The 12,341-nt window shown below is 41.0% G+C and overlaps 1 protein-coding gene across 2 annotated transcripts in view; it reads right to left on the minus strand.

Annotated features, from left to right (window-relative positions):
• The window catches only part of LOC114661971 (transmembrane protease serine 6), a 97,045-nt gene that overhangs the window by 42,657 nt on the left and 42,047 nt on the right, over positions 1-12,341 (minus strand). Inside the window, exons 5-6 of one of the 2 annotated variants that reach the window (XM_028815243.2) lie at positions 8,373-8,551; positions 3,482-3,523 (exon numbers count right to left, since the gene is read on the minus strand). In XM_028815243.2, coding sequence (XP_028671076.2) covers positions 3,482-3,523; positions 8,373-8,551 — 221 coding nt within the window. The remainder of the gene's footprint in view (positions 1-3,481; positions 3,524-8,372; positions 8,552-12,341) is intronic. The other variant, XM_051935124.1, reaches the window with a different exon arrangement.

The following is a 12,341-nucleotide window of genomic DNA, read 5'->3' on the forward strand; positions in this document are numbered from 1 at the left end:
CCAGGTTTACAACGACCGCCACCAGTACTGTTAGCCAACAGGGTGCTGGCAGAAATTGGGCTACTGTTGGCCGAAGAAGAAGAAGGAGAAGAAGAGGTAGGAGACATGTCCGGAGTCTGGAGGAGAGGAGGAAAGTAAAGAGAGTGGAGCTGAGAGTAGGAACTTTGAATGTTGGCAGTATGACTGGTAAGGGGAGAGAGTTAGCCGATATGATGGAGAGAAGGAAGGTTGATATATTGTGCGTGCAAAAGACTAAATGAAAGGGGAGTAAGGCCAGGTGGATTGGAGGTGGATTCAAATTGTTCTATCATGGTATGAATGGGAGGAGAAATGGGGTAGGAGTTATTCTGAAGGAACAGTACGTCAGGAGTGTTCTGGAGGTGAAAAGAGTGTCAGGAAAAGTAATGATTATGAAACTGGAATTTGGAGGTGTGATGATGAATGTTTTTAGTGCATATGCACCGTAAGTTGGGTGTGCAATGGGTGAGAAAGAAGATTTTTGGAGTGAGTTGGATGAAGTGATGAACAGTGTACCCAAGGGACAGAAAGTGGTGATTGGAGCGGATTTCAATGGGCATGTTGGTGAAGGGAACAGTGGAGACGAGGAGGTGATGTGTAGGTATGGTGTCAAGGAGAGGAATGAAGAAGGTCAGAGGATAGTGGATTTTGCCAAAAGGATGGACATGGCTGTGGTGAACACGTATTTTAAGAAGAGGGAGGAACATAGGGTTACGCAAAAGAGTGGAGGGAGATGCAAACAGGTAGATTACATCCTATGCAGAAGAGCTGATCTGAAGGAGATTGAAGACTGCAAAGTGGTGGCAGGGGAAAGTGTAATTAAGCAGCATAGGATGGTGGTCTGTAGGATGACATTAGAGATCAAGAAGAAGAAGAGAGTGAGGGCAGAGCCAAAGATCAAATGGTGGAAATTGAAAAAGAAAGACTGCAATGTTGAGTTTAGGGAGGAGGTGAGACAGGCACTGGGTGGCAGTGAAGAGTTACCAGACAGCTGGGAAACTACAACAGATGTAGTAAGGGTGACAGCAAGAAGGGTGCTTGGTGTGACATCTGGAACGAGGAAGGAGGAAAAAGAAACCTGGTGGTGGAATCAGGAAATACAGGAGAGTATACAGAGGAAGAAGGATGGCAAAAAAAAAATGGGATAGTCAGAGAGATGCAGAAAGTAGACAGGAGTACAAAGAGATAAGGCGCAAGGTGAAGAGAGAGGTGATGAAGGCTAAAGAAAAGGTGTATACTGAGCTGTATGAGAGGTTGGACACTAAGGAGGGAGAAAGGACCTGTACTGATTGGCTAGACAGAGGGACCGAGCTGGGAAAGATGTGCAGCAGGTTAGGGTGATAAAGGATAAAGATGGAAACATACTCACAAGCGAGGAGAGTGTGTTGAGCAGATGGAAAGAGTACTTTGAGAGGCTGACGAATGAAGAGAACGAGAGAGAGAAGAAGTTGGACGATGTGGAGATAGTGAATCAGGAAGTGGAACGGATTAGTAAGGAGGAAGTAAGGACAGATATGAAGAGGATGAAGAACGGAAAAGCCGTTGGTTCAGATGGCATACCTATGGAACTTTGAAGGTGTTTAGGAGAGATGGCAGTGGAGTTTTTAACCAGATTGTTTAATGGAATCTTGGAAAGTGAGAGGATGCCTGAGGAGTGGAGAAGAAGTGTACTGGTGTCGATATTTAAGAATAAGGGGGATGTGCAGGACTGTAGTAACTACAGGGGGATAAAATTGATGAGCCACAGCATAAAGTTATGGGAAAGAGTAGTGGAAGCTCAGTTAAGAAGTGAGGTGATGATTAGTGAGCAGCAGTATGGTTTCCAAGAAAGAGCACCACAGATTCAATGTTTGCTCTGAGGATGTTGGTGGAGAAGTTTAGAGAAGGCCAGAAGGAGTTGAATTGCATCTTTGTGGACATGGAGAAAGCATATGACAGGGTGCCTCAAGAGGAGCTTTCGTATTGTATGAGGAAGTCGGGAGTGGCAAAGAAGTACGTAAGAGTTGTACAGGATATGTACGAGGGAAGTGTGACAGTGGTGAGGTCTGTGGTAGGAGTGACGGAGGTGGATTACATCAGGGATCGGATCTGAGCCCTTTCTTATTTGCAATGGTGATAGACAGGTTGACAGATGAGATTAGACAGGAGTCCCTGTGGACTATGATGTTTGCTGATAACATTGTGATCTGTAGCGATAGTAGGGAGCAGGTTGAGGAGACCCTGGAGAAGTGGAGATATGCTCTGGAGAGGAGAGGAATGAAGGTCAGTAGGAACAAGACAGAACACATGTGTTTAAATGAGAGGGAGGTCAGTGGAATGGTGAGGATGCAAGGAGTAGAGTTGGCGAAGGTGGATGAGTTTAAATACTTGGGATCAACAGTACAGAGTAACGGGGAGTGTGGAAGAGAAGTGAAAAAGAGAGTGCAGGCAGAGTGGAATGGGTGGAGAAGAGTGTCAGGAGTGATTTGTGACAGACAAGTATCAGAAAGAGTGAAAGGGAAGGTCTACAGGACGGTAGTGAGACCAGCTATGTTATATGCGTTTGAGACGGTGGCACTGACCAGAAAGCAGGAGACAGAGCTGGAGGTGGCAGAGTTAAAGATGCTAAGATTTGCATTGGGTGTGACGAGGATTCATAGGATTAGAAATGAGTACATTGGAGGGTCAGCTCAAATTGGACGGTTGGGAGGCAAAGTCAGAGAGGCGAGATTGCATTGGTTTGGACATGTGCAGAGGAGAATTGCTGGGTATATTGGGAGAAGGATGCTAAGGATAGAGCTGCCAGGGAAGAGGAAAAGAGGAAGGCCTAAAGAGAAGGTTTAAGGATGTGGTGAGAGAGGACATGCAGGTGATGGATGTAACAGAACAAGATGCAGAGGACAGGAAGATATAGAAGAAGATGATCTGCTGTGGCAACCCCTAACGGGAGCAGCTGAAAGAAGAAGTTAAGGCCAACATAAAGAGGGGTGCCACTTTTAGACCTGTTGTGAGGGATTGAACAGTGCAGACTCCCTTTCAATTAAAATGATTTGTTGTCCCTCTTTATCTTGTTAGCATTACTTGTTTCCTTATGTCACATATACATTTCATACATATTATTAAAAAAATATCTTACCAGTAAATAAAACTAACCCCAAAGGGCTTTATGAGTTTGTGCTCTTTGCCACTGCGTGCAATTATCACTCTGCTCTTTTGTCTGCAACCTTTTATTGTGTCGCCCTGAATTACATCAAAATCTGACTGCAGGCTTTTCTGGACTCGCACCAACGTGTAATTTTACAGCCTTAATTCCTAACCTGCATATTTTCCGTGTCAGTTTCCCTCCAGAAACAATTTGTTCCTGACAGCTTCATTTTTTTCATGGCTCTGTACTCTTTCTTTTTTTTCAGTTTTGTGTCAATAGCAAAGCGCAGCAAAATAATAAATAGAAAAAAGGCAAAGAAATAAATAAAGGTCTTCATACCAGAGGTAACTTTCAAAGCATCTATGATCTTTGAACTTGATTCTGTTCAGAAATAAAAACAAATAAATAAATGCACATACACAAAAATGAATAAAGGAATACATGAACATGCAAAAATGAAAATGTGTTAACATTCTAAAGAAAGAAAAACATAACATGACAAAAGAAAAATTGAAATACTACTTAGGATGACCAAAAAGAAAAAATAATAATAATGGAGTGAATTCCTACACTAGTATGGTATATAGAATATTATCTATTTTAATTTATTACAGCCTTTTGGGACGTAATTTGATTTATGTATATTTCCGTTCTTTTTATATTTTTCTTTTTTTACATTGAAAGTGTAAGATGGTGTTTCATTGTGAAAGATCACATTTGATGAGATGACTCGTGGAATGCTCAAATGACCATTTACAGCAATAATACAAAGACATGATGATGTGTTGTTTTTAAATCCAGGGGGGCCCTAAGTGGAATCTCCTTGGAAGTCTCCCACCACTCACTAAGTCCACCACATTAGTATTTCTTATAACATCTATAATTTGAACAATAAACATCCATCCATCCATTTTCCAACCCGCTGAATCTGAACACAGGGTCTGCTGGAGCCAATCCCAGCCAACACAGGGTGCAAGGCAGGAACCAATCACAGGAAGGCCACCAACCCACCGCAGGACACACACCCACACACCAAGCACACACTAGGGCCAATTTAGAATCACCAATCCACCTAACCTGCATGTCTTTGGACTGTGGGAGGAAACCCATGCAGGGAGGACTCTGGAATCGAACCCAGGTCTCCTTACTGCGAGGCAACAGCGCTACTACTGCGCTTCCGTGCCACCCTACACAAAACATATAAATAAATAATAAATAAACAAATAAGCACATATCATAAAGTCAACTATAACCTTTAATGTCAAATACAAATACTTTTGTTTTATAGAGTCAAAACTTGGAAGTGAACATTGAGGGGTTTCTTCAGTCTCTTTGCTGAACACTACAACAGCACACGTCTACGTTTTCTGAAGGCAAAGTCATCTGGGAGGTCATCACATGACAGCTTCTGTGTGAGGTCGGAGCTCATGCAGATGAGAGGTAAGTTGCCTGTATGTCATTGTGTCATGGTTGACCTCAAGTGTGTTGTCATGAGCTTAAGTTATGAAAAACTGGTCACTGAGAGGGTCACTGCCATTCAGAGGGTAACCCATAGATTTGGTCTTCAGTGATATTTATTGGCAATTATGTACCAAGTGATTTGTTTCCTTTATAAATGAAGACCTAATTAATAATAATAATAATGGTCCAGGGTGTCAATGTACTGTTACTTTTTGTTTCTTGATATAGCCAACAGAATCACTCGTGACATGATACAACAACAACTACTACTACTACTACTAATAATAATATATTTAAAACACTTCTACTAATTGTAATAAAATAAAAACTACTAATTCCACTACTGAATGTGCATAATAAGCATACGTAATACAGTAAATGCAAGGTCAAACTGAAGCTGAATACTTAGATATTTTTTTAACAAATCAATGTATGAATGGGCGGCACGGTGGCGCAGTGGGTAGCGCTGCTGCCTCGCAGTTGGGAGATCTGGGGACCTGGGTTCGCTTCCCGGGTCCTCCCTGCGTGGAGTTTGCATGTTCTCCCCGTGTCTGCGTGGGTTTCCTGCGGGCGCTCCGGTTTCCTCCCACAGTCCAAAGACATGCAGGTTAGGTGGATTGGTAATTCTAAATTGGCCCTAGTGTGTGCTTGGTGTGTGGGTGTGTTTGTGTGTGTCCTGCGGTGGGTTGGCACCCTGCCCAGGATTGGTTCCTGCCTTGTGCCCTGTGTTGGCTGGGATTGGCTCCAGCAGACCCCCGTGACCCTATGTTCGGATTCAGCGGGTTGGAAAATGGATGGATGTATGAATATGTCCCCTGCACTTGTTAGCTGCCAATAAAATTCACCAACAGTTGAAGTGAATCTGAGCTCTTTTTGTATGTCAACGTTGCTTGTGTGGTGCTGCCCACATATAGACCCATGATATTCTATATGGTGTTCCACAAGACTCTATCCTGGGTCTGCTGCTCTTTTTAATTTACATGCTTCCGTTAGGTCAGATTATCTCAGGGCATAACGTGAGCTACCACAGCTATGCTGATGACACACAGCTGTATTTACCAATAGCGCCTGATGACCCTGACTCTCTTGATTCACTGACACAATGTCTCACTTGTGTTACCAAATGGATGAGTAGTAATTTTCTCAAACTAAATAAAGAGAAAACAGACATTTTTGTGATTGGTACTAATGGATATAATGAGGTTATTAGAAATAAACTTGATGCATTAGGATTAAAAGTCAAGACGGAGGTAAAGAATTTAGGGGTAACTATTGACTCTGACCTGAATTTTAAATCACATATTAATCAGATTACTAGGACAGCATTTTTTCACTTAAGAAATATAGCAAAAGTTAGACCTCTTATAACATTGCAAGATGCTGAGAAATTACTTCACGCTTTTGTTTTCAGTCGGCTAGATTACTGTAACGCACTCCTCTCAGGACTACCCAAAAAAGACATCAATCGTTTGCAACTAGTGCAGAATGCAGCTGCTAGAATCTTAACTCGGAAAAGAAAATCCGAGCACATTTCTCAAGTTTTGATGTCACTACACTGGTTACCTGTGTCATTTAGAATTGACTTTAAAATACTGCTTATGGTTTACAAAACCTTAAATAATCTCGCTCCATCTTATATTTCGGAATGTCTTACACCTTACATTCCAAATCGTAACCTCAGATCTTCAAATGAGGGTCTGCTTAGAATTCCAAGAGCTAAACTTAAAAGAAGTGGTGAGGCGGCCTTCTGCTGTTATGCACCTAAAATCTGGAATAGCCTGCCAATAGGAATTCGCCAGGTTGACATGGTGGAGCACTTTAAAACACTGCTGAAAACACATTACTTTAACATGGCCTTCTCATGGCTTCATCTTAGTTTAATCCTGATGCTCTGTATATTCAATTAATTATCACTATTATTCATGGTGGCTCCAAAATCTGTACTTACCCCAACTTTCTCCTCTGTTCTTTTTCCAGTTTTCTGTGGTGGCGACCTGCACCACCACCACCTGATCAAAGCACCATGATGTCCCTACATTGATGGATTAAAGGTCAGAAGTCCAATACAATGAGGACTGTTTTAGGTAATTTATGTTAGGTAGAATGCCTAGAGGGGGCTGGGTGGTCTGAAACCCCTGCAGATTTTATTTTTTTCTCCAGCCGTCTGGAGTTTTTTTTTCTGTCCTCCCTGGCAATCGGACCTTACTTTTATTCTATGTTAATTAGTGTTCCCTAATTTTAATTCTTATTTATTTTGTCTTTTTTTCTCTTTCTTCATCATGTAAAGCACTTTGAGCTACATTGTTTTTATGAAGATGTGCTATACAAATAAATGTTGTTGTTGTTGTTTCCACAATTCAGGCATGAACTCTTTGTATAACTGCGGGTTGGTCAGGCAGCAGCTACTGACTGTCAGAAAAAGGGGCAATCATGACTGTTCTAGAACGCCATCATGTGTTGCTAAATTTGACATGTCCACCATTTTAAGTCATGTAAACTGAACACAATCCAACAATGAGCTCAGCAACCTCAGTCAGCAAGCCTTATATACCTGATGATTAGAAGCCACATAATGTGACATTGGCCTTAGATGGAGAACTGCTGGTTCCTTGGTCATTTGTGTCTTGTTGCTAATAACAAACGGAGCGGTGGCTCTGAGACTAAGGATCTGTGCTGGTATCTGGAAGTTTGCCGGCTCCGTTGGGCCCTTGACCCAAAATTTGATCCAGGGGTGCTGTACAATGGCTGACTCTACGCTCTGACCCCCAAAAGTCATGCAAAAAGAAAATTTCCTTTCGGGGCTTAATTAAGTATACCAAATCAAAAATAGAAAACAATGCAATTAAAACAGTGAATGCAGCTGATTAATACTAAAAGAAGCAAATAACGGTGGAGAATATTAACAAATAAAGCCTAAAAATGTTGCTTGAATGATAAGTGGTACAACCTGCTGCCACTAAAGCCCTCCAGGACTGACTTTGCAAATCCCTGCTTTAGGTTATTATCATTTAATATGGCCCTTAATATATATTACTTTCCTTTTTCTTTTTTTTTTTTAATATCAAGTTATTAAAATTATTATAATGCATTTTTTAACATTGAGACTACTAATTCAACTCCTTCTAAAGGATATCTAAGCTGTTCATATACTTACTTGATACCTGCTAATAAAAGAAATGGAAAAAATACCACATAGTAATGTTAATTGTTAATTATTAATAAGTAAAATCTATATACTGCAAATCATGACAACTATAAATTATATTTTTATATTATTGTATAGAATCCGTCTCTTTTTTGCATTGCACACCATCAAAGCTCATTGGTTTCTTTTGCCAGGATAGAAATTTGTTGTGTGCTTTATTTGTAGTATTATTAAAAATTTCATTGTGCATTAGTATGGGAGCAATTGTTTTGGGCAGCACTGCATCACAGCCATCCTTTCATATTCATAAAAATAATCTTTTCAAGATGTGATCACTACTATTATTCATTTCTTCTATGACAGCTTCTTCATCTCCCCCACCAAACCCTTCAACCTCCTCCTGCAACATTCCCCTCATCCCATGAGACATGAGACCACATTCCAGAAGCTTGGAAACACTTCAGCAAGGGATCTGCATTTGTAATGGTTAACTTTCCTCCTCCCATTCTGGTTTCATGTATGCAGATCTCTGACTTCTAGAGCTCATGGCTTTTAAAACAGTAAAGTTGGTTGACAAGTGAACTCAGAGCAAAATGCACTGCACTGCGTATCCTTATAACTCACCACTAATGGTGAACGACTCAATGTCCACTAGGTAGTCCCCTTGAGCAGACACTCCTAAGGTGCCATTAGCACGTAGAGTTCTCTGTAGACTCTCAGCGAGTGATTCCGCAGTCAGAGTCTCTCGCTTTCTCTCAGGCACTGATAAGATCAACCAGAAGTAGGACACCAGGCTGCCTTCCCTGTTGAGAAGAACACAGAAATTGAACAAGAAAATGTGGTCACTGCTACTGTACTCTCACTCTCTGCATATTTGTTTTCACATTTCTACACTCCTGTTAAGTGCTTCAACAGTAACACAGCTTATTACTCAATGATTACTCTTCAAAATACAAAGGTTTTCATTCTGCACAAGTCATTGGAGAGCAAAATTGCAAAACTCAGTCAGTTAGGGTACTTTTTGAGACGACTGTGCAATATTTTTATAAACTTAAAACCAGACAAAATGTTTTCTATATTTAAATTAGGGGAATGTTCAATGATTGCTCAAAAGGACACTTAAAAAAAAAAACTCAATAAAAAATTTAATATCTATATCAGGGGTCGCCAACTCCAGTCCTGGAGGACCACCATGGCTTCAGGTTTTCATTCTAACCCTTTTCTTAATGAGTAACCTGTTTTTGCTGCTAATTAACTTCTTTTAAACTTTAATTGACTTGTTCTTGAAGACTCAGACCCCTTAATTGTTTCTTGTTCCTTAATTAGCAGCCAAACAATAATGAGATACAAAATGAGCCAAAACAACTGGTGTCTATCATATAATATCTGAAAATAAAGGAAGATGAAGGTCTCAGGAATGTCGATCTGCTCAGGTCCCCAAAACATTTGAACAGTGCTCTTAGAAAAGAGAAAATCAACAATTTCGGAAATGTCTGCTATTGCACCACGAGAGCAGCAACAAGCCATGAAATTAAAGAACGGGTTAAATTAACGACAAGAATCGGCAGCTGGTTGGAGTGAAATTGGTTAGAGTTTGAGGCCCTGACTTAGTTGGTCTTCTGTTGGCACCCTCACTTCACATGTCATTTCTGTTTGTGTGCCATTTAAAAAAAGAAATTAAGCAATTCAGAGGAATGATGAAGAAATTCAGGGGAATAAATATTTAAAAGCAATTCAATTAAAATGAATTCACAAGAAGTTAATTAGCAGCACAAACAGGGCACTCATTAAAAAAAGGGTTAGAATGAAAACCTGTAGCCACGGTGGTCCTCCAGGATCGGACTTGGCGACCCCTGATCTATATGATAGTTAGTGAGGGGCAAATATACATCAGGTGCAGTCATGTTATTATCAATAGGAATAGCTGTTGAGTGGTGATGAGTGAAACATTTCATCCGAAATTGAACAGAAATTGTGTTCCACTTCCAGTAAAATTTGCACTACTCACGCAAGAGGAAAGGTGTTTAGTTTCTGTCTGAAAACGTTTAAATGTATTCATTTAGTAGTCTCGCAAGGGCCAGATGTGATTCTCAAATGAGAATACGCATATGGGGTCAAACCATTAAAAAGTGTGTTATGAAGAGCGACGAAATCCTAAGCTGCAAAGGCTCCATCCACGGGGCTATTTATTTTAAAAATTCACCCCTTAACTCCTCCAGTTCATGCATTTTAAACTAACACCAGGGCATCAGGGGGAGAGCCAACGATACTGAGCAAAAGACTTGACGCTGAGAGAAAAATAAAAAGAGAGAAAATAAAAAGCTAAAATTGCTGTTATCTATTATGGAGCTCAGTAGCACAAGGTAGCTAAAGCTTAATAATTCATTTTCACACTGTAATAATTGCTGTGATAGTAGAAACAGACAAACACACACACACACACACACAGAGACCACCGCAGCTAATGGGCTCCGCACTTTTTATAATAATAATAATAATAGTACATTTTGTTTAGAGAGGTGCCTCTGTCTGCTATGATATCTTTCTATCATTACCTACTGCATCAGTATATAACATAACAGCTACAAATGGACTTTAAATAAGCATTGTGTTCGCTGGACATACAACGTGTTAAAACACTGCGGCTATTCTGTCACAGCGTGTTTGCATTTCCAATTTGTCAGTAATGTGAAATTTCTTTAGTTATTTGTTTAGATGTGAAGTCAGAAGGTGGATGTCGTGCAGCCTCATCGGTGCATCTACTCGTGTTGTTAGGCAGATTTGTTGATTCGGGTGTTTCTGCATTTCTATTGGCTCTTTGTTATCAGCTCTCTTCATGGCAGTCATTTTGATGGATTGTGACACACTGTTTACTTCAAATTCATATTTAGTAGTTTATATTTTCATGAATATAGCTGCCAACTATGTTAAGCTTACATCGACTCCTACACTATCGTCATAATGCTGAACAACAAAGAGCCCACATAGCACCTGTGATAACGTATTGTTCACGTTTACCATTTGTTCATTGGTGCTGTCGAATGCCAGTTTTTAATCTGATGCTTCAGAAAGGTTTATCTCTTTCATCAGGTTATGTTTATTTTTAAAACATGTAATGAGCCCTCTGCACACACAACACACATTTATATTTCTAATAGGGCTTTTTTAGGAGACTTCAACTAGTGACAGTTCATCATAAACAGAAGCTTACCGTCTGTCAGACCAGATTAACAAGAACACCTCTAATCTTTGCAGTTCAAAATAATCACCATCCCTACTTTGAGCGCCGCCTTCATGAGGCATTTGATTGGTTTAGAAGTGTGACAATCAATCTAATTGTTTCCACCCAGTTTTAAACAAAATTCATGGTTGTCTACAGATGTATATATTATGTGTCTGGCTTCAGCGAGACTAGCCGTTTAGTATTTAAATATAGATCTCTGATCTGTTTTGGAATCTAGTGGTGCAAGTTCAAATGGTCCAGAATGAAGGAGAGAGAAAGGCAACTATGTAAGATGGTGGGGATCTTAAATAATAATGTGGCACTTTCAGTGGCAGCATGTGTTATATATGTCCCCAGATGGCAGGGCAGTGTGTCGCAGTAGTATGCTTAGGTGACTTCAGCTCCTTCCAGAGTGCTATGCAGTCCCGAGAAGATCAGAACTGTTGCCTTGGCACATGTTCCAAAGGGCAAATCTCTTCTCTGCAAGATGTCTTATCATTGTTGGTGATTAGACTTATGATTTTTTGGCAACAGGAAATTTAATGATGTAGCTGGAGCTATACAAGGCCAGACGGTCATATTTGAACGAGGAGTAGAGGAGAGAGCTCACCCTGAGGAGTGTATGTTCTGAGGATCAGTGTGGAGGAAATGATACTACCAATCTGCTCATACTGAGTACTTCTAATCAGATAAGTCCAATTTGCGGAGATAGGTCAGGTCAGGTTGGGAAGAATGCGCTGGTACAAAACGATGCCGCACCTGCTACACGATGAAACCCCTCAGGATCATGGTTGGCAACTCCTTCAGGAATACACGCGTTCCAGTCCCACCATCCAGAACTGACAATCTATCTGCCACAGCTAGGTGTTCCATGGGTGTCCCCTTGGCCTGGTCCATTCACTTGGGTCCTCAGTAATGAGGATCCTGTTATCCAGCTCACCCATAGGGAATCGAGCCACATGGCCATAGTGCCATAACTGACACTCCCTAACAATTCAGTTAATGTGCCTCATTTGGGACTCTGTGAGCAACCGCTTGTTCAACACAAAGTCAAACCAGCGGTACCCAAGGATTCTCCAGAGAGACACAGTACCAAAGGAGTCCAGTCTTCACCTCAAGTCACTGGATAGCGTCCATGTCTCACAACCATATAGCAAGACAGCGAGCACCAGGACTCTAAAGATTTGGACCTTGCAAAAAAATCGGGAGCACCACACACCCCTTTCCAGCGACCTCATGAACCCCCCGCCCCCCAAATGCTCTCCCAATCCGTCTACTGACTTCATAGGAAGAGTCACCAGAGATATGAATGTCACTGCCAAGGTAAGTAAACCAATGGTGCCCGATGTTACTCCTTGAGGAGATAGACA

Source organism: Erpetoichthys calabaricus, chromosome 12 (assembly GCF_900747795.2).
Source record: "Erpetoichthys calabaricus chromosome 12, fErpCal1.3, whole genome shotgun sequence".
NCBI classification, from domain to species: domain Eukaryota; kingdom Metazoa; phylum Chordata; class Cladistia; order Polypteriformes; family Polypteridae; genus Erpetoichthys; species Erpetoichthys calabaricus.